This window comes from Hyperolius riggenbachi, chromosome 1 (assembly GCF_040937935.1).
Source record: "Hyperolius riggenbachi isolate aHypRig1 chromosome 1, aHypRig1.pri, whole genome shotgun sequence".
Classification (NCBI taxonomy): Eukaryota; Metazoa; Chordata; class Amphibia; order Anura; family Hyperoliidae; genus Hyperolius; species Hyperolius riggenbachi.
The window spans coordinates 63,805,237-63,831,085 of record NC_090646.1 but is presented as its reverse complement, the minus strand read 5'-3'; the positions used below and the strand labels follow the sequence as shown (position 1 = coordinate 63,831,085).

The following is a 25,849-nucleotide window of genomic DNA, read 5'->3' as shown; positions in this document are numbered from 1 at the left end:
TGTCTGCGGCTAATTCTTAACGGTTCCTGCGCATTGACTGCGACCAGAGTTCGCACGATCTGTGCGCTGGCACCGTTTAGAAGGCTAAGTGCGGTCAGCCACTGAGGGCTCCTGTGACAGTGTTAGGCAGCGGTTGGGATCTGTGTTGTGCTGAAAGTATCTGCGATAGCGCTAGCGCTATCGAGAAACGAACTAATTCGTTGGTGTAGCTGGAAGGCAATATATTTTTTATATATACAGAGAGACTGTGTAGCCAGTACCCCTTCCCCAAAGTTTTATTTTATTTGGCATGGAAATGTCCGGGAACTACCAGAACATGTGCCTAGCAGACCTGGAAAATCTTTGCGAAGAGAGGGGCATTGGCATCCTCCGCAAGACAAAACGGGACCTGATAGCAGACTTGTCCAGATGGGATGCCCAGCAACTGCGGGAGCCGGGAGTGTCCGCTGAGGTGGATACCAGCCCATCTGACAATCAAGGGGAACCAGAGGCTGAAGATCTTAGGCGTACAGAGGTTGAGCATCCTGCGGGCCCTGTTGCAACAGTTACGCCAGAGACTGTCAGTATGGACCCCAATCCCAGAGTTTCTGACATTACTCGCCCGGAACTGGCCAGTACTGGACTGTCCATGGGTGCTGACCCGGTAATGCAGCAGGCATTACAAAAGCTGATGGAGACTGACCTGGAAAAGTACATGCAGTACATGGAAGCACGAGAGGAACGGGAGCGCCAATCTGCAGAACGCAAAGCTGCTGCTGCTGCTGCTGATCGCCACGCGGAGAGGGATGCCGCAGAGGCGCGGGAGAGACGACAGCATGAGCTCAACATGGCAAAGGTGCAACAGGCCAGCCGGAGTTCACCGCCCAGCCTCCCTGCTGAAGGAGCTGCAGCACCCGTAAGTGCAAAATTTAAATTTGCTAATATTGAAAAAGACACTGACATTGACTTGTTTTTGCGGTCTTTTGAAAAAGCATGCCGTCAGTATCGTCTGTCCCAAGACCAGTGGGCCAGACATCTGACACCGTTGCTGCGCTACAAAGCGCTTGATGCTTTCGCAGAATTGCCTGCGGAAAAGGATAATGATTATGCTGCTATAAAAGACGCTATCATTACTAAGTACCAGCTGACGCCAGAAGCCTATCGGAAAAAGTTTAGGGCCTGGCAGAAAAAGCCTTCTGATTCGTACCGAGATGTGGCCAGCAGCTTGCTCACCACACTCCGGCAGTGGACTCTAGGCCTCACCAAAGGGTCTTATGATGTCCTGGAGGACTTGATAGTCCTGGAACAATTTCTGAACATTTGCCCTGCTGATGTACGACAGTTTGTGTTAGAACGCAGGCCGGCTTCAGCCACTGTCGCTGCAGACCTTGCTGAGACTTTTGCAACTACCCGGGTGGCTGATACCCGCAGAACTGTCCCATCCAGCTGGAGAGGAGGTCAGCCCAATACCTCGGCAGACCCTCCTGCCCCTGTGAGCCGTCCGCCACAGAGGCCACCCAGCGCAGCTGCTGCACCCAGGCCTGCAGTGCCTGGAGAGGTCACCTGTCACTACTGCCGCCAGCCCGGACACATGAAATTCGACTGTCCGGAGCGGAGACAGACACCACCAGCACCTGGATCATCTGCATCACCTGCACCTCACCCACAGCAGAGGCAGCCCGCCAGCGAACCACAGCCTGGATCATCCGATTTTGTCATGTTTGCCCGCGGAAAGGAAATCCGCGACCGAACCGACCAGCAGCAACTTGTTAGAGTGAACGGCAAAGTTGTCACCGGATTTCGAGACACCGGAGCTGACATCACGTTAGTTCACTCACATCTTGTGCCAAAGGAGAGCATCAGCTCCAGCCGATCCCTTGCCCTTACTGGAGTAGAGGGCACCCTTTTCCACATAGCCCACGCAAGAGTGAAGCTGGATTGGGGAGTGGGAGGGGTCCACGAAAGGGTTGTTGGGGTTATGAAGGATCTCCCAGTCCCTGTGTTGCTTGGGACTGATTTGGGCAAGCTTGTGTCCTACTATGAACCTGCCACGACCGCCTTGTCGCTCACGGAAGGAGACGGACTCTCCACCCACCACCAGGTACTTTATACACTTGGGGGAGCACCAGGGGGAGGTGGGTTGAATGTGCCCAGTTCAAGGGTACCAGGTTCAATAGTGCCTGCTTCAAAGGCACCTGAGTTTGATGTACAGACTGTCTGTTGTGATGATGCTGTAACTGTACCTGAGTTTACTGTACAACCTATCTGTAATGAAAAAATGTCTATACCTGTCAATATCATTACTGCATGCAATGATGATTTGAGTACTGTCCGTCTGTGCCATTCTGACAGTGTACCGGTGCTAGCAGTACCGCGCAGCTGCACTGCTCAGAACCTGGGCTCAGAACAGGTGGAGGGGGTTCCGGCCTCCTCCCCCTCCTCTGACCGCAGGGATGAGACCTTTCAGCCGCTGGCCTCGTGTGACATGAGCCAGTTGGCTGAAACTGACAGCGCCGTATTCTCAGCTGCACTACAAAGTGACCCAAGCCTGGAGGTGCTCAGGCAGCAAGCCGCTGAGCCCCTCGCAGACGGGGCCGCTTTCAAGGTGTACTGGGAAGGTGGGAGACTGTACAGTGAGTCTGTACAGCCCCCTACAGGTAGATCCCACGCGAATACCAAGTGGCTTGTGGTCCCGAGTGCGTTCAGGGGACATGTGCTGAAATCCGCACATGGTAATCCTCTGACAGGGCACTCGGGTGTCCGCAAGACACTCGCCGGTATTCGGAACCAGTTTTATTGGCCCCGGATGAACAGGGATGTAGCAAACTACTGCAGGGCATGTGCCGTCTGTCAGGAGCTGGGAAGGTCCAGGGATTCCCGCGGGGTTCCCTTAGGTCCACAGCCACTCAGCAGGGGAACCCTGCGTGGGCTGGCTGTTGACCTAACCAACCCACTGCCCGTTGTCAGCAGTCCCGGCAGGCACCACGTCCGACTGCAGTGGCGCAAACGCCCTGTCCAGAACGGTCCATGTTGGGTCAACCCTGAGGGTAGCAGACCGCGACCGGTCCAGGGGAACCGAGCCACAGGCTCCAATAGGTTTTCCCGCCGTACCGGCAACTCGAGGCCCGTCAGCCAGGTTAGCGGCGCCGCCACACATCTTGCGGATGAGTGGCTGAGCCGCGGACAAGGGGGAGGGCTGTCACGGACGGTTGCGGGGACGCAGGCGCGTCCTGGCACCGCCCGTGAAGTAAAGAACGATCGCACTCGATTCCTGCATCGATTGCGCTTCAGATCAATAGAACCAAGATTTGATAAGAAGTATCCCTCAGCTAAGACAGATTCCCCAGCTGTTCCTAAGCTACAGTGACAGCCTGGGGGGAAGGTGTTAATTAGCTGGGACATATTCCCTGTGGAAGGCACAATTTCCCTTTTGGCTCTGGGAACCAGGTGACACCTAGATGTTAATTAGCCAGCAGAGAACTCACTCTGCCATTTGGGGAAGACAGGATGAGCTCCCAGCAGGGGGCTATTCAAAAAATCTGCTCTGCTCAGACCGGCCGGAGCCATATTAGAAAGCATGGAGTTTAGTATTTTGAGCATGTTTAAGCAATACCGTTCAGGTGAGAAATGTGAAAGTTATATCATTCTGCTGGTCCGGATCTTGTGAGTGTTTTGATATTAAATTTGGGCCACTGTCCTAAACAGAACTCTGGGAATTCCACCGTTTTTTAACCAGGCATGCAAACATGCCCAAGTTTGATATCATATTAATCGGTAGGTTCTGGGGATCGAGAATATGTACTTATTATTTGTGGGCCGGCCGCGCAGGTCTGCCTAGGGAACATGTCAGGATTATGAGGTTGCTAAAGCCCCTGCCCACATGTGATTACCATAGTCCGGCCTGGAGGGCCGACTCTGGGAGCCCGCCTCTGAGCTCAGCTCCATAAAAAGTGAATGAGCTGCCTGGGAAGAGGTCCTCCACACTGAACCATCTTGCACTCATCAGATGCCAGCTTGAGGATATGCTAGTATCCACCTGGTCTGAACTCTGAACTCTGGACTTTGAAACCAAGGACTTTATGATTCTTCCCACAATAAGGACATCTTTCCAGGAACTAAGTATTTTTCTCCCTTCTTTTATTTTTCATACTGGCTATTACTGTTTCAATAGGTGTTGATTTTAATAATTGTCTGTATATATTAATTATTTATATTGCGTGACTAAACGACTTTCTCCAAGTCATTCACTTTCCGCTACCCTGCTTATCAGCACACACAGAAATGATCCCGGGTCTCTGAAGATACGCTACTGTTTGTTTGTTGTTGGCTAGACAGAATATCGTGTGTTTAACCGTTTTATTCGCAGGATTAGTCAGTCAGTTAGTGGGCCCCACGGTCCCATGATAACCGCGGTGGTGGCAGTTTACTCTGAACCAGTGGGTGAAGTGGTAATCACCCGTGTCTCACAGGCTCCCTTCTGAGTTGTCTGCGGCTAATTCTTAACGGTTCCTGCGCATTGACTGCGACCAGAGTTCGCACGATCTGTGCGCTGGCACCGTTTAGAAGGCTAAGTGCGGTCAGCCACTGAGGGCTCCTGTGACAAGCCCCAATAGTGTAATATGTACTGGTAAATGGTTACTAGATAGAGTAAATATTAATACTCACAAACCAGGGTTACCATTAGGCAACCACTGTAAAGGCAGGTGGGGAGATTTTCCTGACCCCACTCAGGAATAAGAAGTCGCTCTCTGTAGATGAGAAAAAAGGGGGTTCAACCCTCCACCCAGGGTGGACTCAATATTATGCAGGAGAACAGAGGCGCCAAAAGGATAAAAGGAAGCTAAATGAGCTTATGAGCTTAATAAAACAAATTCTTGGTAAATAGAGGAGTTAGTGGTGGACTTACCTCCTCCAAGTAGACACACAACGACTGTAGTAAAGACAGTCAATATATTTTATTTATGAACTCCAAATATGCAACGCGTTTCGCAAGTTTGATCCCGCTTCATCAGGCAATAACAGCGGAGCAATAGCATATGTGGTCAGTAGAAGAGCCAGGCACCTCTGTGAACAGTCGTTGTGTGTCTACTACAGTCGTTGTGTGTCTACTTAGAGGAGGTAAGTCCACCACTACCTCCTCTATTTACCAAGAATTTGTTTTTTTAAGCTCATTTAGCTTCCTTTTATCCTTTTGGGGCCTCTGTTTTCCTCCTGTAAGCTATGCACGTCTGATACTAATGCCGCAATTATTTTATAACCTGCATTGAGTAAAACATTACTTAGGCTTGTTAACTTGTCTATAACCCTCTCGGTTACCTTCTCGCTCTTGCGTTGTTCCCCATTGATGTACATTGAGTTCTTCTCCGTCTTGTAGGACTTCTCCTCCCCTGAGTATCGGTTAGAGTAGCCGTTCCTGGAGCTCTCATTCTGCTTGAGGCTGTTTGTTCTGGTTCCTACGCTCTTCATGGCAAACTCTTGGTCGTTGGCCACTCCGCTGCCCACACTACCCATAGTGCACTGGGAAGGAGAGTCAGAAGACCTGCTGGTGTAAGAGTGGAAGGACTCTTGGCTCTGGTAGGCGGCGTCACTCAGGACAGGTCTTGAGTCTAGTTTTGCCATGGCAGCACGGAGGGAGATGCCTGATGGGAGTTAACGGCACTGCAAAACAAAGACAAGCGGAAAAAAAACATTACACATAGGCCCCAATTCAATTAACTTCTCTCTTGAGTTTTCTCCCAAGAGATAATACTTCATCTTATCAACAAAATTAATTTTCAACATTTAAAGTGACAATCAAGCGGATCAAAACGTATGATATAATGAATTGTATGTGTAGAACATTAGTAACAAAGAAAAGTGTCTCCGATTTTTATTTTCAGCTATATAACTTTTTTTTATAACATTGCATCATTCTGTCATATTTACAGTTTACACACACCACTTTATTTTAAGCTATGAAACAAAGCAGAGCTAATGGCCCTTTGCACTTCCCTGCAGAAAAACCTTATCTGAAGTCTCTCACTGTTTCTTTGATTTATAAGTGCTTCAGAAAACAGGACAGTCTTTGACCAAAATTGGGTCAGAGCTCAGAGAAGCTCTTTTGCATAGATAACAACTGAAGTTTTTTTATAAATCTTCCTGCACTGGAAACAATGGAGAATTTTTGCTACTAATGTTCTATTTCTTAGCTGTACTACACATACAATTCATTATATCATAAGTTTAGTGTCACTTTAATGATTGAAAAAAAAATAATAAAATAAATAAAAAGGTAGACAAAAAAGTCATAGGAAAGTTGTTTTGAGAATTTTGTTGATTGTGGATGGCTTAAAAAGTATTTTATTGATAAAGTGTGAAAACATCTAATCAGTGAGAACATGTAACTACTGTGTTTCCCCTAAAGTAAGACATCCCCTGAGAATAAGCCCTAGCAGGAATTCCTAGCATGCTTGAAATAGAAGACATCCCCCGATTGTAAGCCATGCCTGGCAGCAGCCCATATGACACCAGCAAGTCACGCTGAATACAAAGCCTGGATACAGGAAAGCAGCAGTATAATGTGAGTTCTACAGTGAGTCCTGTATATGTGTCAGGCAATTTGTGTTTTGTTGGAGCCAGCCTTCCTGATCTGTTGTGATAAGCAGCAGCAGCACTTCACCTCTTCCCAGGACACACAGCTTATCCTATCATAGCTCTGGGGAGCCTGACAGAGTTCTCTGCCTGCAAGAAATAAACTCTGACCCACATGATCAGCAGAATCAATTTCTTGTAAGTGAGAGCCAATATCTGCAAACCACAAGCTCTGTGCATGCTGCTTGTGTTTCAGCAGGGCATGCAGTATATACATTTTGTATAGGAAAACTACCAATGTTTCCCCCCAAAATAAGACATACCCTGAAAATAAACCCTAGCAAATCTTTTGGAGCAAAAATTAATATAAGACAGTGTCTTATTTTCGGGGAAACACGGTAGCAACAGCAAGTTATGCTCTCCTGGAAAGACAAGAAAAAACGTCCTGCTCTGAACCGTACAGCAAAGACAAATGTCTGGAAAACAGACCGAACTCTCAGTCTAATAGTTTTCAAGAGGTTCACATACGTACAGGGGCGTAACTACAGGGGAGCAAACCCCGCAACCACAGAGCTGTGGGGGGACCCCAACTTCTAACCTTTCCTTCCTCTGATGCAGGGGCCCAACCTTTTATAGCTACACATCAAAGCTTTGCTGGGGACCCCCATGACTTGTAGTTATGTCCCTGTTCACGGATGCATAAAAAGTCTCTTAACAACCAGCAGTCCACCGCTCCCATAGACTACAGATCCAAGTCGTCCTGTAATTATGCTTTTCCTCCTGAGCTGTTGGCCATCATGCTTAAATGGAAGGAAAAAAAGGAGGTACATCATAGTGTAGAAACATAAACCCTCCACCTCTCCGGGTGAACTACAAGTACGGCCACCTGAGGCACACAAAACCGCCAGGGCCGGGACACTCCTCCTGGCGTCCTCCCTTGTATCCACAAGTGGGAATTATAGCATGGGGGAACAACATGCGCTAATCTGTCGTCACTGAAACTCAAAAGCGCTCTAATAGTGTAAAACGTAACTTTCATTTAAAAAGAATGTTAAAAATGTACTCACAAAATTATATAAACATGACGGACAAAAGCTCAAAAGGAACAGCAGGTAATAGATCTGCAGTCTATGGGAGTGATGCAGTCTATGGGAGAGAACAGACTAGGGGCCATAAACTCTCTTTCCTGATGTACAACATGGCCATGAACACAAATGTCCTTATAGAGCTATAAAGTATTCAACCCCCCCCCCCCCCCCCCAAAAAAAAAAAAGTCTAAATACACAGATAAGACTTTGAAATGTAAAGGCCCATACACACGTCTGATTTATCGGAACGACGGGTCGTTTGAACGTCCCGTCGTTCAGACGTCCGCCCGCTAAATGGGGCGTGTGTACAGACTATCGTTCGCGTGATAAGACTGAGTTTGAGCGATCCGCGTTCGCGGCGGATCGCACAAACTCAGTCTTATCACGCGAACGATAGTCTGTACACACGCCCCATTTAGCGGGCGGACGTCTGAACGACGGGACGTTCAAACGACCCGTCGTTCCGATAAATCAGACGTGTGTATGGGCCTTAATGATAACTGGAGAGTTTGAACATGTGCCAAGTAAAGATAAGCCATGTCACCAAATAGAGTGGAGGTGTGAAATACATGACAACTCCAGTTTGTGTCCTCAGAGCGTACATGCAAAATGGGAGCCGATATTCCATAATAATTAACGATAGTCTACTTTTGTGCAGTAGTGATTTACCAATATTTTACTATCACAAAACCTAACTTTATTCTCCCACTAGCCCTCTCTCTAGCAATAGCAGTAGGAGAACAGAGGCGCCAGCAGGATAAAAGCGGATAAAAACTTTAAAATTTGCTGGGAGGAAGTGGTGGACTTACCTCCATAAAGCAGACACAAAAGACTGTCTGAATAGTAGCAATCACATTTATTAAATAGTACCCCAATAAAGTGCAACGCGTTTCGCAGGCCCAGCCCGCTTCATCAGGCAATAAACGTGGGGACAAAACAGAATTTCGGCATTAGCAGGTGTAGCACTGAGGTGCTACACCTGCTAATGCCGAAATTCTGTTTTGTCCCCACGTTTATTGCCTGATGAAGCGGGCTGGGCCTGCGAAACGCGTTGCACTTTTTTGGGGTACTATTTAATAAATGTGATTGCTACTATTCAAACAGTCTTTCGTGTCTGCTTTATGGAGGTAAGTCCACCACTTCCTCCCAGCAAATTTTAAAGTTTTATCCGCTTTTATCCTGCTGGCGCCTCTGTTCTCCTACTGCTATACCGTGTCCACCCCTGGTGGAGGGGTGATCTACCCCCTTTCGCATCTACAGAGAGCGACTTCTTATCCCTGAGTGAGGACAGGTCTAATCTCCTCACTAGAGTTGGGCCGAACGGTTCGCCGGCGAACGTGGTTCGCGCGAACTTACGTGGTTCGCGTGCGGGTGCCGCACGCGAACGTTTTGCGGAAGTTCGGTTCGCCCCATAATGCACCTGAGGGTCAACTTTGACCCTCTACATCACAGTCAGCAGGCCCAGTGTAGCCAATTAGGCTACACTAGCCCCTGGAGCCCCACCCCCCCTTATATAAGGCAGGCAGCGGCGGCCATTACGGCCACTCGTGTGCCTGCATTAGAGAGAGTAGGGCGAGCTGCTGTCTGTCTCTAGGGAAAGATTAGTTAGGCTTAGCTTTTCCTGGCTGCATACCTGTTCTGTTCAGTGAGCCCTTAGCCCACTGCATACCTGTACTGTGATCCTGCCACTGCATACCTGTTCAGTGATCCTGCCACTGCATACCTGTTCAGTGATCCTGCCAGTGCATACCTGTTCAGTGATCCTGCCACTGCATACCTGTTCAGTGATCCTGCCAGTGCATACCTGTTCAGTGATCCTGCCACTGCATACCTGTTCAGTGATCCTGCCAGTGCATACCTGTTCAGTGATCCTGCCACTGTATACCTGTTCTGTGAACCCGCCACTGTATACCTGTTCTGTTCAGTGGACCCGCCACTGTATACCTGTTTAGTGAACACGCCACTGCATACCTGTTGTGTTCAGTGAACCTGCCACTGCATACCTGTTCTGTGAACCCGCCACTGTATACCTGTTCTGTTCAGTGGACCCGCCACTGTATACCTGTTCTGTGAACCCGCCACTGTATACCTGTTCTGTTCAGTGGACCCGCCACTGTATACCTGTTCAGTGAACCCGCCACTGTATACCTGTTCTGTTCAGTGGACCCGCCACTGTATACCTGTTTAGTGAACACGCCACTGCATACCTGTTGTGTTCAGTGAACCTGCCACTGCATACCTGTTGTGTTCAGTGAACCTGCCACTGCATACCTGTTCTGTGAACCCGCCACTGTATACCTGTTCTGTTCAGTGGACCCGCCACTGTATACCTGTTTAGTGAACACGCCACTGCATACCTGTTGTGTTCAGTGAACCTGCCACTGCATACCTGTTCTGTGAACCCGCCACTGTATACCTGTTCTGTTCAGTGGACCCACCACTGTATACCTGTTCTGTGAACCCGCCACTGTATACCTGTTCTGTTCAGTGGACCCGCCACTGTATACCTGTTTAGTGAACACGCCACTGCATACCTGTTGTGTTCAGTGAACCTGCCACTGCATACCTGTTGTGTTCAGTGAACCTGCCACTGCATACCTGTTCTGTGAACCCGCCACTGTATACCTGTTCTGTTCAGTGGACCCGCCACTGTATACCTGTTCAGTGAACCCGCCACTGTATACCTGTTCTGTTCAGTGGACCCGCCACTGTATACCTGTTTAGTGAACACGCCACTGCATACCTGTTGTGTTCAGTGAACCTGCCACTGCATACCTGTTCTGTGAACCCGCCACTGTATACCTGTTCTGTTCAGTGAACCCGCCACTGTATACCTGTACTGTTCAGTGAACCCACCGCATCAGTGTGCATACCTGTGCAGTTAAGTGAACCCACCTACCTACGTGAGTGCACGCAGTGTGATATACCACTCCGTGCATACCCGATATGGACAAAACAGGTAGAGGAAGAGATAGTGCCAGAGGCAGAGGAAGGCCACCCGGCAGGTCTGCGCGAGGTCGTGTAAATGTAATTTCGTGTGGACCTGGCCCACAGTACAGTGCTCGGAAGAAGGCACGTCCCATCACGTCCCAAGATTGTCAGGACGTGGTTGAGTATTTAGCGACACAGAACACCTCATCTTGCTCAGCCACCAGCGCTACTACTAGCACCACTTCCGCTGCATTTGACACTTCGCAAGAATTATTTAGTGGTGGTGAAATCACTGATGCACAGCCATTGTTGTTACAGCCAGATGAATTTTCACCAGCTCATATGTCTGCGTTACGCGGCAACACTATGGATGTAACGTGTAAGGAGGATGAAGGACCTACACGTTTGGATTTTTCTGAGGCAAGCGAAGCTGGGCAGGATGATTACGATGATGACGATGATAGGGATCCTCTGTATGTTCCCAATAGAGGAGATGAAGAGGGGGACAGTTCAGAGGGGGAGTCAGAGAGTAGTAGGAGGAGAGAAGTTGCTGAAAGAAGCTGGGGCAGCTCTTCATCAGAAACAGCTGGTGGCAGTGTCCGGCACCATGTATCGCCACCTATGTACAGCCAGCCAACTTGCCCTTCAGCATCAGCTGCTGAGGTCCCCATAGTGCCCACATCCCAGGGTGGCTCAGCGGTGTGGAAATTTTTTTATGTGTGTGCCTCAGATCGGACCAAAGCCATCTGTTCACTCTGCCAACAAAAATTGAGCCGTGGAAAGGCCAACACTCACGTAGGGACAAGTGCCTTACGAAGGCACCTGCAGAAAAGGCACAAACAGCAATGGGATGGCCACCTGAGCAAAAGCAGCAGCAGCACACAAAAGAAAAGTCACCCTCCTTCTCCTCTTCCTCCTTCAGGTGCATCATCTGCTTATGCTGCTTTCTCCCTTGCACCTTCACAGGCACCCTCCTCCACTCCGCCTCTGCCCTTGAGCGGTTCCTGCTCCTCTGCCCACAGCAGCAGTCAGGTGTCCGTGAAGGAAATGTTTGAGCGGAAGAAGCCACTTTTGGCCAGTCACCCCCTTGCCCGGCGTCTGACAGCTGGCGTGGCGGAACTGTTAGCTCGCCAGCTGTTACCATACCGGCTGGTGGACTCTGAGGCCTTCCGTAAATTTGTGGCCATCGGAACACCGCAGTGGAAGATGCCAGGCCGCACTTATTTTTCGAGAAAGGCCATACCCCAACTGCACCGTGAAGTTGAGAGGCAAGTGGTGTCATCCCTTGCGAAGAGCGTTGGGTCAAGGGTACACCTGACCACGGATGCCTGGTCTGCCAAGCACGGGCAGGGCCGCTACATTACCTACACAGCCCATTGGGTGAACCTGGTGGTGAACCATGGCAAGCAGGGCGCAGCGGATCAAATTGTGACACCTCCACGGCTTGCAGGCAGGCCTCCTGCCACCTCCTCTCCTCCTGCTACATGCTCTTCGCTGTCCTCCTCCTCCTTGGCTGAGTGGCAGTTCTCCTCTCCAGCTACACAGCCCCAGCTCCGCAGGGCCTATGCTGCATGCCAGGTACGACGGTGTCACGCCATCTTAGACATGGCTTGTCTCAAAGCGGAGAGTCACACTGGAGCAGCTCTCCTGGCTGCTCTTAAGAAACAGGTGGATGAGTGGCTGACCCCGCACCACCTGGAGATAGGCAACGTGGTGTGCGGCAACGGCAGCAATCTGCTTGCCGCTTTGCATATGGGGAAGCTGACACACATACCCTGCATGGCACATGTCATGAATCTAGTTGTTCAAAGATTTGTGGCAAAGTACCCTGGCTTAGCGGATGTCCTGAAGCAGGCCAGGAAGTTCTGTGGGCATTTGAGGCGGTCTTACACAGCCATGGCACGATTTGCAGAAATTTAGCGGAAAAACAACATGCCGGTGAGACGCCTCATTTGCGATAGCCCCACTCGCTGGAATTCGACCATGCTCATGTTCTCCCGCCTGCTAGAACAGAAGAAAGCCGTCACCCAGTACCTCTACAACTGGAGTAGAACGAAACAGTCTGAGAAGATGGGGATGTTCTGGCCCGACAACTGGACACTGATGAAAAATGCATGCAGGCTCATGCAGCCGTTTGAGGAGGTGACCAACCTGGTGAGCCGCAGTGAGGGCACCATCAGCGACTTAATTCCCTACACTTACTTCTTGGAGCGTGCTGTGCGTAGAGTGGCGGATGAAGCTGCGAATGAGCGTGACCAGGAACCGTTACGGCAGGAACAGGCATGGGACCAATTTTCATCAGACCCAGCTGTTTCCTCAACACCTGCGGCAGCACAGAGGGGGGAGGAGGAGGAAGAAGAGAGGTCGTGTGCAGAAGACGAGTCAGACTCAGAGGATGATGAGCAAGGTGTTTCTTTGGGGGAGGAGGAGGAGGAGGAGGGGACAGCAGCAGGAGAACCACCGCAGCAGGCGTCGCAGGGGGCTTGTGCTGCTCAACCTTCCCGTGGTATTGTTCGCGGCTGGGGGGAGGAGGTTGACTTACCTGACGTCACTGAGGAAGAGCAAGAGGAGATGGAGGGTACTGGATCCGACTTTGTGCAGATGTCGTCTTTTATGCTGTCCTGCCTGTTGAGGGACCCCCGTATAAAAAACCTCAAGGGGAATGAGCTGTACTGGGTGGCCACACTACTAGACCCTCGGTACAGGCACAAAGTGGCGGACCTGTTACCAACTCACCGGAAGGTGGAAAGGATGCAGCACATGCAGAACCAGCTGTCAACTATGCTTTACAATGCCTTTAAGGGTGATGTGACAGCAGAACGCCAGCAAGGTACCACTGCCACTAATCCTCCTCCCGTGTCCACGCAGTCAAAGACAGGACGCTCCAGCGATCTCATGGTGATGTCGGACATGCGGACGTTCTTTAGTCCAACGCCTCGCCGTAGCCCTTCCGGATCCACCCTCCACCAACGCCTCGACCGGCAGGTAGCCGACTACCTGGCCTTAAGTGTGGATGTAGACACTGCTGTGAACAGCGATGAGGAACCCTTGAACTACTGGGTGCGCAGGCTTGACCTGTGGCCAGAGCTGTCCCAATTTGCCATCCAACTTCTCTCCTGCCCTGCCGCAAGCGTCCTCTCAGAAAGGACCTTCAGCGCAGCTGGAGGCATTGTCACAGAGAAGAGAAGTCGCCTAAGTCACAAAAGTGTTAAGTACCTCACCTTTATCAAAATGAATGAGGCATGGATCCCGGAGGGCTGCTGCCCGCCCCAAGACTAAGTCAGTCCCCGCACACACAGCATCTCTGCCTGCACGCCGTGTGACTGGCTGCCTGGCCTGCCCCAAGAAGACTAAGTCGCTCCCAGTCCCTCCACACAGCATGTCTGCCTGCAGGCCGCTTGACTACCTTCTCCGCCACCACCAACAGGGTCCGGGACTCCAGGCGGATTGCTGAATTTTTTAGGCCGCTGCTAGCAGCGGCCGCTGTAATAATTTTTCGGGTGCGTGTACATGACTGCCTAATTTTTCTGGCTGCACTGCGGGCAGCTGCAACAACAAAAGAAAAGGCATGTACATGCGCCCATTCCCCTTCGTGATCATTACCTTGCCGTGGTGAAGGGGCTTGCGTATCACAATGAAGCAATGACCGGCGCCTAGATGAGTGTCTCGGGGGGCACACAAAAAATTTGATCAGCTGGACAGTCACTGTTCTGTCATTTAGCTACATCAGCCAGGCCGGCGACCATATGGGCTGTAAAGCCACCAAAACCTGCACTCTCGCCATGGTGCGCACCAGTCCAGCACGGCCGTCACTACACAAACAGCTGTTTGCGGTGCGTTACACGGTGAGTTTGGTGTGTCAGTGTGAAGCAGTACCTTAATTACACTACCTGATTGATGTATACACATGCAAGATGTTTTAAAGCACTTTAGGCCTGTCATTTAGCATTCAATGTGATTTCTGCCCTTAAAACACTGCTTTGCGTCAAATCCAGATTTTTCCCGGGGACTTTTGGCATCTATCCCACTCCGCCATGCCCCCCTCCAGGTGTTAGACTCCTTGAAACATCTTTTCCATCACTTTTGTGGCCAGCATAATTTTTTTTTTTCAAAGTTCGCATCCCCATTGAAGTCTATTGCGGTTTGCGAACTTTAACGCGAACCGAACGTTCCGCGAAAGTTCACGAACCCGGTTCGCGAACCTAAAATCGGAGGTTCGGCCCAACTCTACTCCTCACCTGCCTATACAGTGGTTGCCTTTGTGGTAACTAGTGATGCTCAAATACCCCTTTTTAAAATTCGAGTTTGGTCGAATTCGAATAGTAAATTATTCGAGGTCAGTCGAATATTCGAGTCGAATAATTTTTACTATTCGATTCGACCTCGGACTTCGAGCTCACTATTCGAGTCGGTATTCGAGCTCACTATTCGAGCTGACTATTCGAATTGGCCTTAAATAGCTTCCAACACTTGTTTTGAGGGTGAATGATGCAAGAAACATCTTTTTTTCCAAGTAACAACAGCAAGTGATTATGTGGGGATGTTCCTTTAAAAAAAAAGGTGGAAAGAGAAGTTGTGTCCTTAATTTTGTTCAGTAGTGTTACTGTATATACTTGTTCTTCTTCTTCTTTATCTTTCTTCTTCTTCTTCTAGATCTTCTTCTATATCTTCTTCTTCTTCTTCTATATTGTCTTCTTCTTCTTCTTCTTCTTCTTCTTCTTCATCTTCATCTTCTTCATCTTCTTCTTCTTCATCTTCTTCTTCTTCATCATCTTCTTCTTCTTCTTCATCTTCTTCTTCTTCTTCTTCATCTTCTTCTTCTTCTTCTTCTTCTTCTTCTTCATCTTCATCTTCTTCTTCTTCTTCATCTTCTTCTTCATCTTCTTCTTCTTCTTCTTCTTCTTCTTCTTCTTCTTCTTCTTCATCTTCTTCTTCTTCTTCATCTTCATCTTCTCCTTCTCCTTCTTTTTCAATATCGTCTTCTTCTTCTTCACGTATTTCTCTTTTCAATTTTTTTTTTAAAGAAATGCAGCTATTTTTGAGCGTAACAAATAGCTGGTGGGCGCACGCATGTTGGAAGCGCCATTGTATGTGCTCCCTGGCAGTGGAAACACAAAGACAGCAGGAGGTAAATTCAGCAGCAGGAGGAGGAGGATGAGTGTGTGGCAGCAGGCAGTCAATGAGGCAGGCAGCTCGCCGTGACATAATAGCCCTGGTACCTAGCGGTGATACCAGGGCTGTAAATAAACACAACAGGAGGTCCCAGACAGCGGTCGTGCAGCCCACATTGTGTCCAATACACAACTGGAACAACACAGTTTTCAACCCGGGCACCTCAGAAAAATTAAACCTTTTTTTTTTTTAATGGTTTGTTTGGTTTTGGTTTTGCAACCAATATAGCTATTGTTTGACGTAATAGCTGGTGGCAGAGTGGCAGCAGAAGAAGGTAATTCTGTGTACCCTGGCAGTGGGAAACACAGACAGACAGCAACAGCAGCAGGAGGAATGGAGGAGTAATGTGAGCAGCTATTGTTTGACGTAATAGCTGGTGGCAGAGTGGCAGCAGAAGGTAAATCATCTATGTACCCTGGCAGTGGGAAACACAGACAGACAGCAGCAGCAGCAGCAGGAGGAGGTATGGAGGAGCAGTGTGAGTGTGGCAGCAGGTAGGCAGCGTGACATAATAGCCCTGGTACCTAGCGGTGATACCAGGGCTGTAAATAAACACAACAGGAGGTCCCAGACAGCGGTCGTGCAGCCCACATTGTGTCCAATACACAACTGGGACAACACAGTTTTCAACCCGGGCACCTCAGAAAAATTAAACCTTTTTTTTTTTTTTAATGGTTTGTTTGGTTTTGGTTTTGCAACCAATATAGCTATTGTTTGACGTAATAGCTGGTGGCAGAGTGGCAGCAGAAGGTAATTCTGTGTACCCTGGCAGTGGGAAACACAGACAGACAGCAACAGCAGCAGGAGGAATGGAGGAGTAGGCGAGCAGCTATTGTTTGACGTAATAGCTGGTGGCAGAGTGGCAGCAGAAGGTAAATCATCTGTGTAGTGTACCCTGGCAGTGGGAAACACAGACAGACAGCAGCAGCAGCAGCAGGAGGAGGTATGGAGGAGCAGTGTGAGTGTGGCAGCAGGTAGGCAGCGTGACATAATAGCCCTGGTACCTAGCGGTGATACCAGGGCTGTAAATAAACACAACAGGAGGTCCCAGACAGCGGTCGTGCAGCCCACATTGTGTCCAATACACAACTGGGACAACACAGTTTTCAACCCGGGCACCTCAGAAAAATTAAACCTTTTTTTTTTTTTTAATGGTTTGTTTGGTTTTGGTTTTGCAACCAATATAGCTATTGTTTGACGTAATAGCTGGTGGCAGAGTGGCAGCAGAAGGTAATTCTGTGTACCCTGGCAGTGGGAAACACAGACAGACAGCAACAGCAGCAGGAGGAATGGAGGAGTAGGCGAGCAGCTATTGTTTGACGTAATAGCTGGTGGCAGAGTGGCAGCAGAAGGTAAATCATCTGTGTAGTGTACCCTGGCAGTGGGAAACACAGACAGACAGCAGCAGCAGCAGCAGGAGGAGGTATGGAGGAGCAGTGTGAGTGTGGCAGCAGGTAGGCAGCGTGACATAATAGCCCTGGTACCTAGCGGTGATACCAGGGCTGTAAATAAACACAACAGGAGGTCCCAGACAGCGGTCGTGCAGCCCACATCGTGTCCAATACACAACTGGGACAACACAGTTTTCAACCCGGGCACCTCAGAAAAATTAAACCTTTTTTTTTTTTTATGGTTTTTTGGTTTTTGGTTTTACAACCAATATAGCTATTGTTTGACGTAATAGCTGGTGGCAGAGTGGCAGCAGAAGAAGGTAATTCTGTGTACCCTGGCAGTGGGAAACACAGACAGACAGCAGCAGCAGGAGGAGGAATGGAGGAGTAGGCGAGCAGCTATTGTTTGACGTAATAGCTGGTGGCAGAGTGGCAGCAGAAGGTAAATCATCTGTGTACCCTGGCAGTGGGAAACACAGACAGACAGCAGCAGCAGGAGGAGGAATGGAGGAGTAGGCGAGCAGCTATTGTTTGACGTAATAGCTGGTGGCAGAGTGGCAGCAGAAGGTAAATCATCTGTGTACCCTGGCAGTGGGAAACACAGACAGACAGCAGCAGCAGGAGGAGGAGGAATGGAGGAGTAGGCGAGCAGCTATTGTTTGACGTAATAGCTGGTGGCAGAGTGGCAGCAGAAGGTAAATCATCTGTGTACCCTGGCAGTGGGAAACACAGACAGACAGCAGCAGCAGGAGGAGGAATGGAGGAGTAGGCGAGCAGCTATTGTTTGACGTAATAGCTGGTGGCAGAGTGGCAGCAGAAGGTAAATCATCTGTGTACCCTGGCAGTGGGAAACACAGACAGACAGCAGCAGCAGGAGGAGGAGGAATGGAGGAGTAGGCGAGCAGCTATTGTTTGACGTAATAGCTGGTGGCAGAGTGGCAGCAGAAGGTAAATCATCTGTGTACCCTGGCAGTGGGAAACACAGACAGACAGCAGCACCAGGAGGAGGAGGAATGGAGGAGCAGTGTGAGTGTGGCAGCAGGTAGGCAGCGTGACATAATAGCCCTGGTACCTAGCGGTGATACCAGGGCTGTAAATAAACACAACAGGAGGTCCCAGACAGCGGTCGTGCAGCCCACATTGTGTCCAATACACAACTGGAACAACACAGTTTTCAACCCGGGCACCTCAGAAAAATTAAACCTTTTTTTTTTTTTAATGGTTTGTTTGGTTTTGGTTTTGCAACCAATATAGCTATTGTTTGACGTAATAGCTGGTGGCAGAGTGGCAGCAGAAGAAGGTAATTCTGTGTACCCTGGCAGTGGGAAACACAGACAGACAGCAGAAGGGCAGTACACAGCAGCCCACTGTAGGTGTAAAATGTGTGGCTGCAGGCGACGTAATAGTCAAAGTGAACCAGGCTGGCTTAGTGAGCAGGAGCCAGGAGGTGGTAAAGGGTGGTAAGGCACATTAACGATGGTTCCGGCAGCCAGTTCATGTCCCCCTCTCGCCGACAACAGGGGCCAGGAACTCGCCTTCCACCCAAGCCTGGTTCATCTTGAGAAACGTCAGTCTGTCCACAGACTTGTGAGACAGACGTGAGCGTTTCTCGGTGACCACGCCACCAGCTGCACTGAAGCAGCGCTCGGACAGCACGCTGGAAGGGGGGCAGGACAGCACTTCCAGGGCGTACTGCGCCAGCTCGCTCCAGATCTCCATGCGCTTGACCCAATACTCCATGGGATCAACAGGGGCATCGCTGTCAAGCCCGCTGTACGACCCCATGTAGTCAGCCACCATGCGGGTCAGGCGCTGGCTGTGACCGGAGGAGGATGCTGCTGCATGCATCTCCTCTCTAGTCACTGCTGCCGGAGCCTCTACAGTCCTGTAGAGCTCGTGGCTGAGAGACAGCAGGTCTGTGGGGCGCTTGCTGCTGCTGGATGCAGGCACCTGCTGCTGCCTCTGTGCTGGCTGCTGGACAGTGGGGGTGGAAGGCTGGGGGAAGGCTTCCTCCAAGCGCTCAACAAGGGCCTGCTGCAAGCTCCTTATTTGTTGCGCTGGGTCTCCTCCTGCAGGCGGCAGGAACTGGCTCAACTTCCCCTTGAGGCGTGGGTCCAACATCATGCTGATCCAGATGTCCTCCCTCTGCTTCATCTGGATCACCCTGGGGTCCCTGCGCAGGCACGTCAGCATGTGCGCTGCCATTGGGAAGAGGCGGGCCACGTCTGCTGGCACATCGACGTCAGTGCTGTCCTCATCCTCCTCCTCTGCCGCCTCATCCTCTCTCCACCCCCGCACCAACTCAGCTGCGCTGTGCTGATCCCCCTCATCAGCAGCCAGGTCAGGGACCTCCACCAAGTCCTCCTCCTCCTCCCCCTCAGAGGTGGACTGCGCAGCTGGTTGCCGCTCCTGCTGGTCCAAGGCTGCCGCTCCCTGTTCCAGCAAAGCATCGAGGGCCCTGTTCAGCAGAGAAACCAGGGGCACCCACTCGCAGACCATAGCATGGTCCCTGCTCACCATGTTTGTGGCCTGCAGGAAGGGAGCCAGCACTAAGCACACCTGCTGCATGTGCCTCCAGTCATCATCGGGGACGATGGACGGGATGTTGCTGGTCTTGTCCCTTCTCTGAGCTGCGGAAACAGTGGCCAGGGCAAGGTACTGTTTGACAGCGTGCCTCTGTTCAACCAGACGCTCCAACATCGCCAGGGTGGAGTTCCAGCGAGTCGGAACGTCAAGGATCAGCCGATGGCGTGGCAGATCCAGCTCCTTTTGCACGTCTTCCAGGCTCGCACAGGCTGCAGCCGAGCGCCGGAAGTGACGCACAACATTCCTTGCCGTTTCCAGCAGTTCGCCCATCCCCTGGTAGGTGCGCAGGAACTTCTGCACCACCAGGTTCAGCACGTGGGCAAGACAGGGGATGTGGGTCAGGTTTCCCCTGTCTATTGCGGCAACCAGATTGGCCCCATTGTCGGCCACCACCTCTCCGACTCTGAGGCCTCTGGGGGTCAGCCAAATCCTCTCCTGCTCCTGGAGTTTGGCCAACACATGGGTTGCCGTCAGCTTGGTCTTCCCAAGGCTGACCAAGTGCAGCAGCGCTTGGCAGTGGCGGGCCTTCACGCTGCTGCTGAGGCGGGGGGTTTGGCCAGGTGTGCCGGAGGATGGCAGAGGATCGGAGGAACCTGCTGCAGTTCCCCTGACCCTGCGGGGTGGCACCACCCACTGTGTTGCTGCTGCTGCTGTGCCCGCTGCTGCTCTCCCATCCTCACCCCCTTCCACCAAGCTGACCCAGTGGACAGTGAAGGACAGGTAGCGGCCTGTCCCGAAGCGGCTGCTCCAGGAGTCCATGTTGACGTGGACCCTTTCACCAACCGCGTGCTCCAGCCCTCGCTCCACATTGGCCATCACAAAGCGGTGCAGTGCAGGAATGGCCTTGCGGGCAAAGAAGTGTCTGCTGGGGAGCTGCCAGTCTGGGGCTGCGCAAGCAAGCAGCGCACGAATGTCGCTCCCCTCCTGCACGAGCGTGTACGGCAGGAGTTGGGAGCACATGGCCCGTGCCAGCAAGCCGTTCAGCTGCCGCACGCGACGGCTGCTGGGAGGCAGAGCCCTAACCACCCCCTGGAAGGACTCGCTCAAAAGGCTCTGGCGTGGCCTTTTGCTGACACGGGAATCAGCAGACACAGCAGAGGAGGCCACTGAGGACTGGCTGCCAGAACAGGCCTCAGTGTCGGCGGCAGGAGTTGCAGAGGGGGGAGGAGCAGTGCGTTTCCGCACTCCTGCTGGTGCTGCTGGAGGAGCAGGAGGGCGGGTGGCTGCTGTTGCTGCTGCTGCTGCTGAAGGCTGTGCAGTGATGGGTGTGGTGCCACTGCCAGCAGCAGATGCCTTCAGCCTCTGGAACTCCTCATGCTGGTGGAAATGTTTAGCCGCAAGGTGGTTGATGAGCGAGCTGGTGCTGAACTTTAAGGGGTCTGCACCTCTGCTCAACTTCCGCTGACAGTGGTTGCAAGTGGCGTACTTGCTGTACACAGTGGGCATGGTGAAAAACCGCCAGATTGGTGACAGAAACTTCCCCCTACGGCATGGAAGCGCTGCTGCCTGTCTCCCTGTGGTGGTTGGGGGGGGGGGGCTTGGGTGCGGCTGGTGGTGGTACTGGCTGATGCTGCTGCTGCTGCTGCTGAGCCTGAGACACCAGCAGGCTGTGGGACGCTGCCAATGCTTGCAATGATGCGCCTCCTTGCAAGGCCCACAAGCGCATCCTCCTCCTCCTCCTCAGAGCTGCTGAGGACGACATCCCCTGGAGGTGGTGGCACCCAGTCTCTGTCTGTCACCGGGTCATCATCATCCTCCCCCTCCTGAAACATGTCCTGCTGGGATGAGGACCCCCCAAACTCCTCTCCTGATGCATGGATGGGCTGCTTGACTGTCGCCACAGTCTTGCTGTCCAATCCCTCATCCCCCAAAGTGCCCATCAGCATCTCCTCCTCAAGATCGCCAACAACAGCAGGCAATTTACTCATGATGCCTGGGGTCAAAAGACTGCTGAATGACAGGTCGGCGAGTGACGGTGAACTGGCCTCCTCCCCAGACCCTGCTGGGCGGCTGCTGCGAACAGGGGTGGTGGTGGTGGTGGTGAGGGTGGAGGCCTCGGATGCAGAGCTGATGGCGGGCTGCTCATCCTCCGTCATGAGTTGCACCACAGTGTCTGCATCCTTTTCCTCAATGGGACGTTTCCGACCCGGCTGGAGGAAAATGGGAGCAGGTGCTACACGCTGCTGCTGCGTCTCTGCAGCGTGAGTTGCAGATGCTCCTGCTGGGCGGCGCCCAAGGCGTCCACGGCCAGTGGCTATGGGAGGAATGTTAGCCACTGACGCTGCTGCTGCGGAACTGTGCATGGTGGCGCGCCCGCGGCTTGCCACAATGCTGCTCCCTCTCCTCCTGATTCCCTTGCTGCCCTTCCCCTTGCCCAAACCGCGCTGGCTGCCACTTCCAGACATCTTCAATGTTTTGGGCGTATAGACAAAAGTTTTTTAAAAGGGCGGGTGAAAAGTGGGGTACTTTAATGGAGTGGGTTGGTTGGTGAGGTGACTGAGTGAGTGTCCCCTAGTACAGTAAGTAAGTAGTAACAGTCAGGAAGTACAACTAGCAGTTACAATAATCAGTAGTAATCACAAGTAAATTTAGTGTGTGTACACTCAGACAGTGAGTGCACGCACGCAGGAGCTAGTAGCCTATGAACACAGTGACTGAGTGTCCTAGACTCCTAGTACAGTAAGAGTAAGTAGTAACAGTAAGTAGAACTAACTAATTACAATAATCAATCAGCGATCAGAAGGAAATGGAGTGTGGGTGGTGTGTGTACACTCAGACAGTGAGTGCACGCACGCAGGAGCTAGTAGCCTATGAACACAGTGACTGAGTGTCCTAGACTCCTAGTACAGTAAGAGTAAGTAGTAACAGTAAGTAGAACTAACTAATTACAATAATCAATCAGCGATCAGAAGGAAATGGAGTGTGGGTGGTGTGTGTACACTCAGACAGTGAGTGCACGCACGCAGGAGCTAGTAGCCTATGAACACAGTGACTGAGTGTCCTAGACTCCTAGTACAGTAAGAGTAAGTAGTAACAGTAAGTAGAACTAACTAATTACAATAATCAATCAGCGATCAGAAGGAAATGGAGTGTGGGTGTGTGTACACTCAGACAGTGAGTGCACGCACGCAGGAGCTAGTAGCCTATGAACACAGTGACTGAGTGTCCTAGACTCCTAGTACAGTAAGAGTAAGTAGTAACAGTAAGTAGAACTAACTAATTACAATAATCAATCAGCGATCAGAAGGAAATGGAGTGTGGGTGGTGTGTGTACACTCAGACAGTGAGTGCACGCACGCAGGAGCTAGTAGCCTATGAACACAGTGACTGAGTGTCCTAGACTCCTAGTACAGTAAGAGTAAGTAGTAACAGTAAGTAGAACTAACTAATTACAATAATCAATCAGCGATCAGAAGGAAATGGAGTGTGGGTGTGTGTACACTCAGACAGTGAGTGCACGCACGCAGGAGCTAGTAGCCTATGAACACAGTGACTGAGTGTCCTAGACTCCTAGTACAGTAAGAGTAAGTAGTAACAGTAAGTAGAACTAACTAATTACAATAATCAATCAGCGATCAGAAGGAAATGGAGTGTGGGTGGTGTGTGTACACTCAGACAGTGAGTGCACGCACGCAGGAGCTAGTAGCCTATGAACACAGTGACTGAGTGTCCTAGACTCCTAGTACAGTAAGAGTAAGTAGTAACAGTAAGTAGAACTAACTAATTACAATAATCAATCAGCGATCAGAAGGAAATGGAGTGTGGGTGGTGTGTGTACACTCAGACAGTGAGTGCACGCACGCAGGAGCTAGTAGCCTATGAACACAGTGACTGAGTGTCCTAGACTCCTAGTACAGTAAGAGTAAGTAGTAACAGTAAGTAGAACTAACTAATTACAATAATCAATCAGCGATCAGAAGGAAATGGAGTGTGGGTGTGTGTACACTCAGACAGTGAGTGCACGCACGCAGGAGCTAGTAGCCTATGAACACAGTGACTGAGTGTCCTAGACTCCTAGTACAGTAAGAGTAAGTAGTAACAGTAAGTACAACTAACTAATTACGATAATCAATCAGCGATCAGAAGGAAATAGAGTGTGTGTTGTGTGTGTACACTCAGACAGTGAGTGCAGTGCGCACACGCAGGAGCTAGTAGCCTATATGAACAGTGACAGTGAGTGTCCCTACGGGTACAGTAAGAGTAAGTAGTAAGTAAGTACAACTAACTAACAATAATCTATCAGTAATCAGAAGGAAATAGAGTGTGTGTACACACAGACAGTGAGTGAGTGCACACACGCAGGAGCTAGCTAGTAGCCTATAAACAGTGACAGTCAGTGAGTGTCCTACTCCTAGTACAGTATAACTACAATACTATTAGTAAAGGACAGCAGAAATACTGGTATAGATGAGAGAAATAAACAGAGGACAGCTGCCCACAGAGGCAAGGCCCCCCTGAGGCCTAAACCTGTAAGCTTGCAGCAGCTGCCTGTCTCTAATGTAACACACAAGCTACTAACTAAAATACAATGTCTAAATAACTAACAACAATATAGGTGTGTATAGGAGGTGTATGTGAGCAAAAACGCTAGGTAAATGACCACAATAGAGCTCTTGCTAAGCCAAAGCACAAAGGAGCAACTCTCTCTCTGTACAAGTCTCAGGCAAGCATGGAGAAACGGAACATGGCGGCCGCTATTTATAGGGTAGGGGCTGGCCAGGGTCCCCCTCTGTGATTGGCTGCCGTCAGAGGGCCTGGGAGCCCTCTGATTGGCTCTAAGGACATCAATCTGGGCTATGACGCTATTCGAGCTCGGTACCGAGCTCGAATAGCGCCGGGTTGCTCGAATAGCTTGAATAGTGAATGGGCTATTCGAGTGTACTCGGATAGCCCATTCGAATAGCTCCAGCTATTCGGGGCTCGAATACCGAGCTCGAATAGCTGGAAAAGAGCTCGAATATTCGAGCTACTCGAATATTCGAGCTCTGCTGAGCACCACTAGTGGTAACCCATGTTTGTGAGTATAATTTTCTCACGATAACCTTTATTTCATTTATGCTTAACATACTACACTATATTGGGCTCTCGGTTTCTCTACACTCTCTCTAGCAATGCCTAACACTAAATTAACCTCCCCGCGCAATCCCCGCTGATATATGCACCGCCCTGGCTGCTAAATGTTACGGACACTCTGCAATTTATCAGACACTTAACATTGCAGTCTACACAGCACCTATTTTACCATTTAGGTAATGCTATTTTCACATTACCCATGTACAGTGAGTTGTGCTAATTGCGCAATGCACAGTACTTTGCCGCTGTAAGTACCAGTATTATTGCCGTAAACTGTCATAGCATCATTAAAGTGGGAGAAAACTCATAACATTCAATAAAAATACATTTTCCTACTTTTGATCACCCATACATTTACCATATTTGCTTTTGTGCACAAATAATATTGTCTGTTTACATATTCCCAGTACAGTTTATATGCTCTGAAAGCTCCCATTGCATTTTCTTGCATAGCTGCTGTATTTATACAGGGACGGCCCGCAGAAAGGGGGAATTGGGCCTAGCGGTGGGGTCGGACCCCCCCTCCCTTGCCTGGGTCCCCCGATCTGCACTCACCTCCAGCTGTAAATAGTTAAGTACCAGCGTATAGATAAGAGGCAACGGGCGGGGATAACTCATTTTTTCCGCGTTCCAGCGAGCGCTCCACTGACGTCACTTCCTGCAATGCCGCCCACTATTCGATTTTTAAAATTCTGCCTCAGGCGGCAAAAAGTGTAGGGCCGGCCCTGTATTTATACATTAAGATATATCTAGTAATCACTTGCACACATGCTGCACACATATTATAAGCAGAGAGAGCTCAGTTTCAGCACTTTTCTAATGTTAACTAAATGTATCGGACAAATGCAAGTAAACAAAAGGTAATGTTATCACCTCTTTAAATATTATCACCTCTTCTGTGCGACCAGAAGCTTCCCACTGAAGAACAAAGTGCTCTGTTTAAGGGCCCGTTTCCACTAGAGCGAATCTGCATGCGTTTTCTGCAATACAAGTGGATGGGATTGTTTCCACTTGTCAGGATTTCTGAGCATTTTTTTGTGCAGAAAAATCTGCACGGCA

The 25,849-nt window shown here is 50.3% G+C and overlaps 1 protein-coding gene across 4 annotated transcripts in view; it reads right to left on the bottom strand.

Moving 5' to 3' along the window:
* Window positions 1-25,849, bottom strand: part of LZTS3 (leucine zipper tumor suppressor family member 3) — a 149,247-nt gene that overhangs the window by 20,376 nt on the left and 103,022 nt on the right. For all 4 annotated transcript variants that reach the window (XM_068274759.1, XM_068274767.1, XM_068274752.1 and 1 more), the window contains exon 2: window positions 5,296-5,637. In XM_068274759.1, coding sequence (XP_068130860.1) covers window positions 5,296-5,598 — 303 coding nt within the window. In that variant the 5' untranslated portion in view covers window positions 5,599-5,637. The remainder of the gene's footprint in view (window positions 1-5,295; window positions 5,638-25,849) is intronic.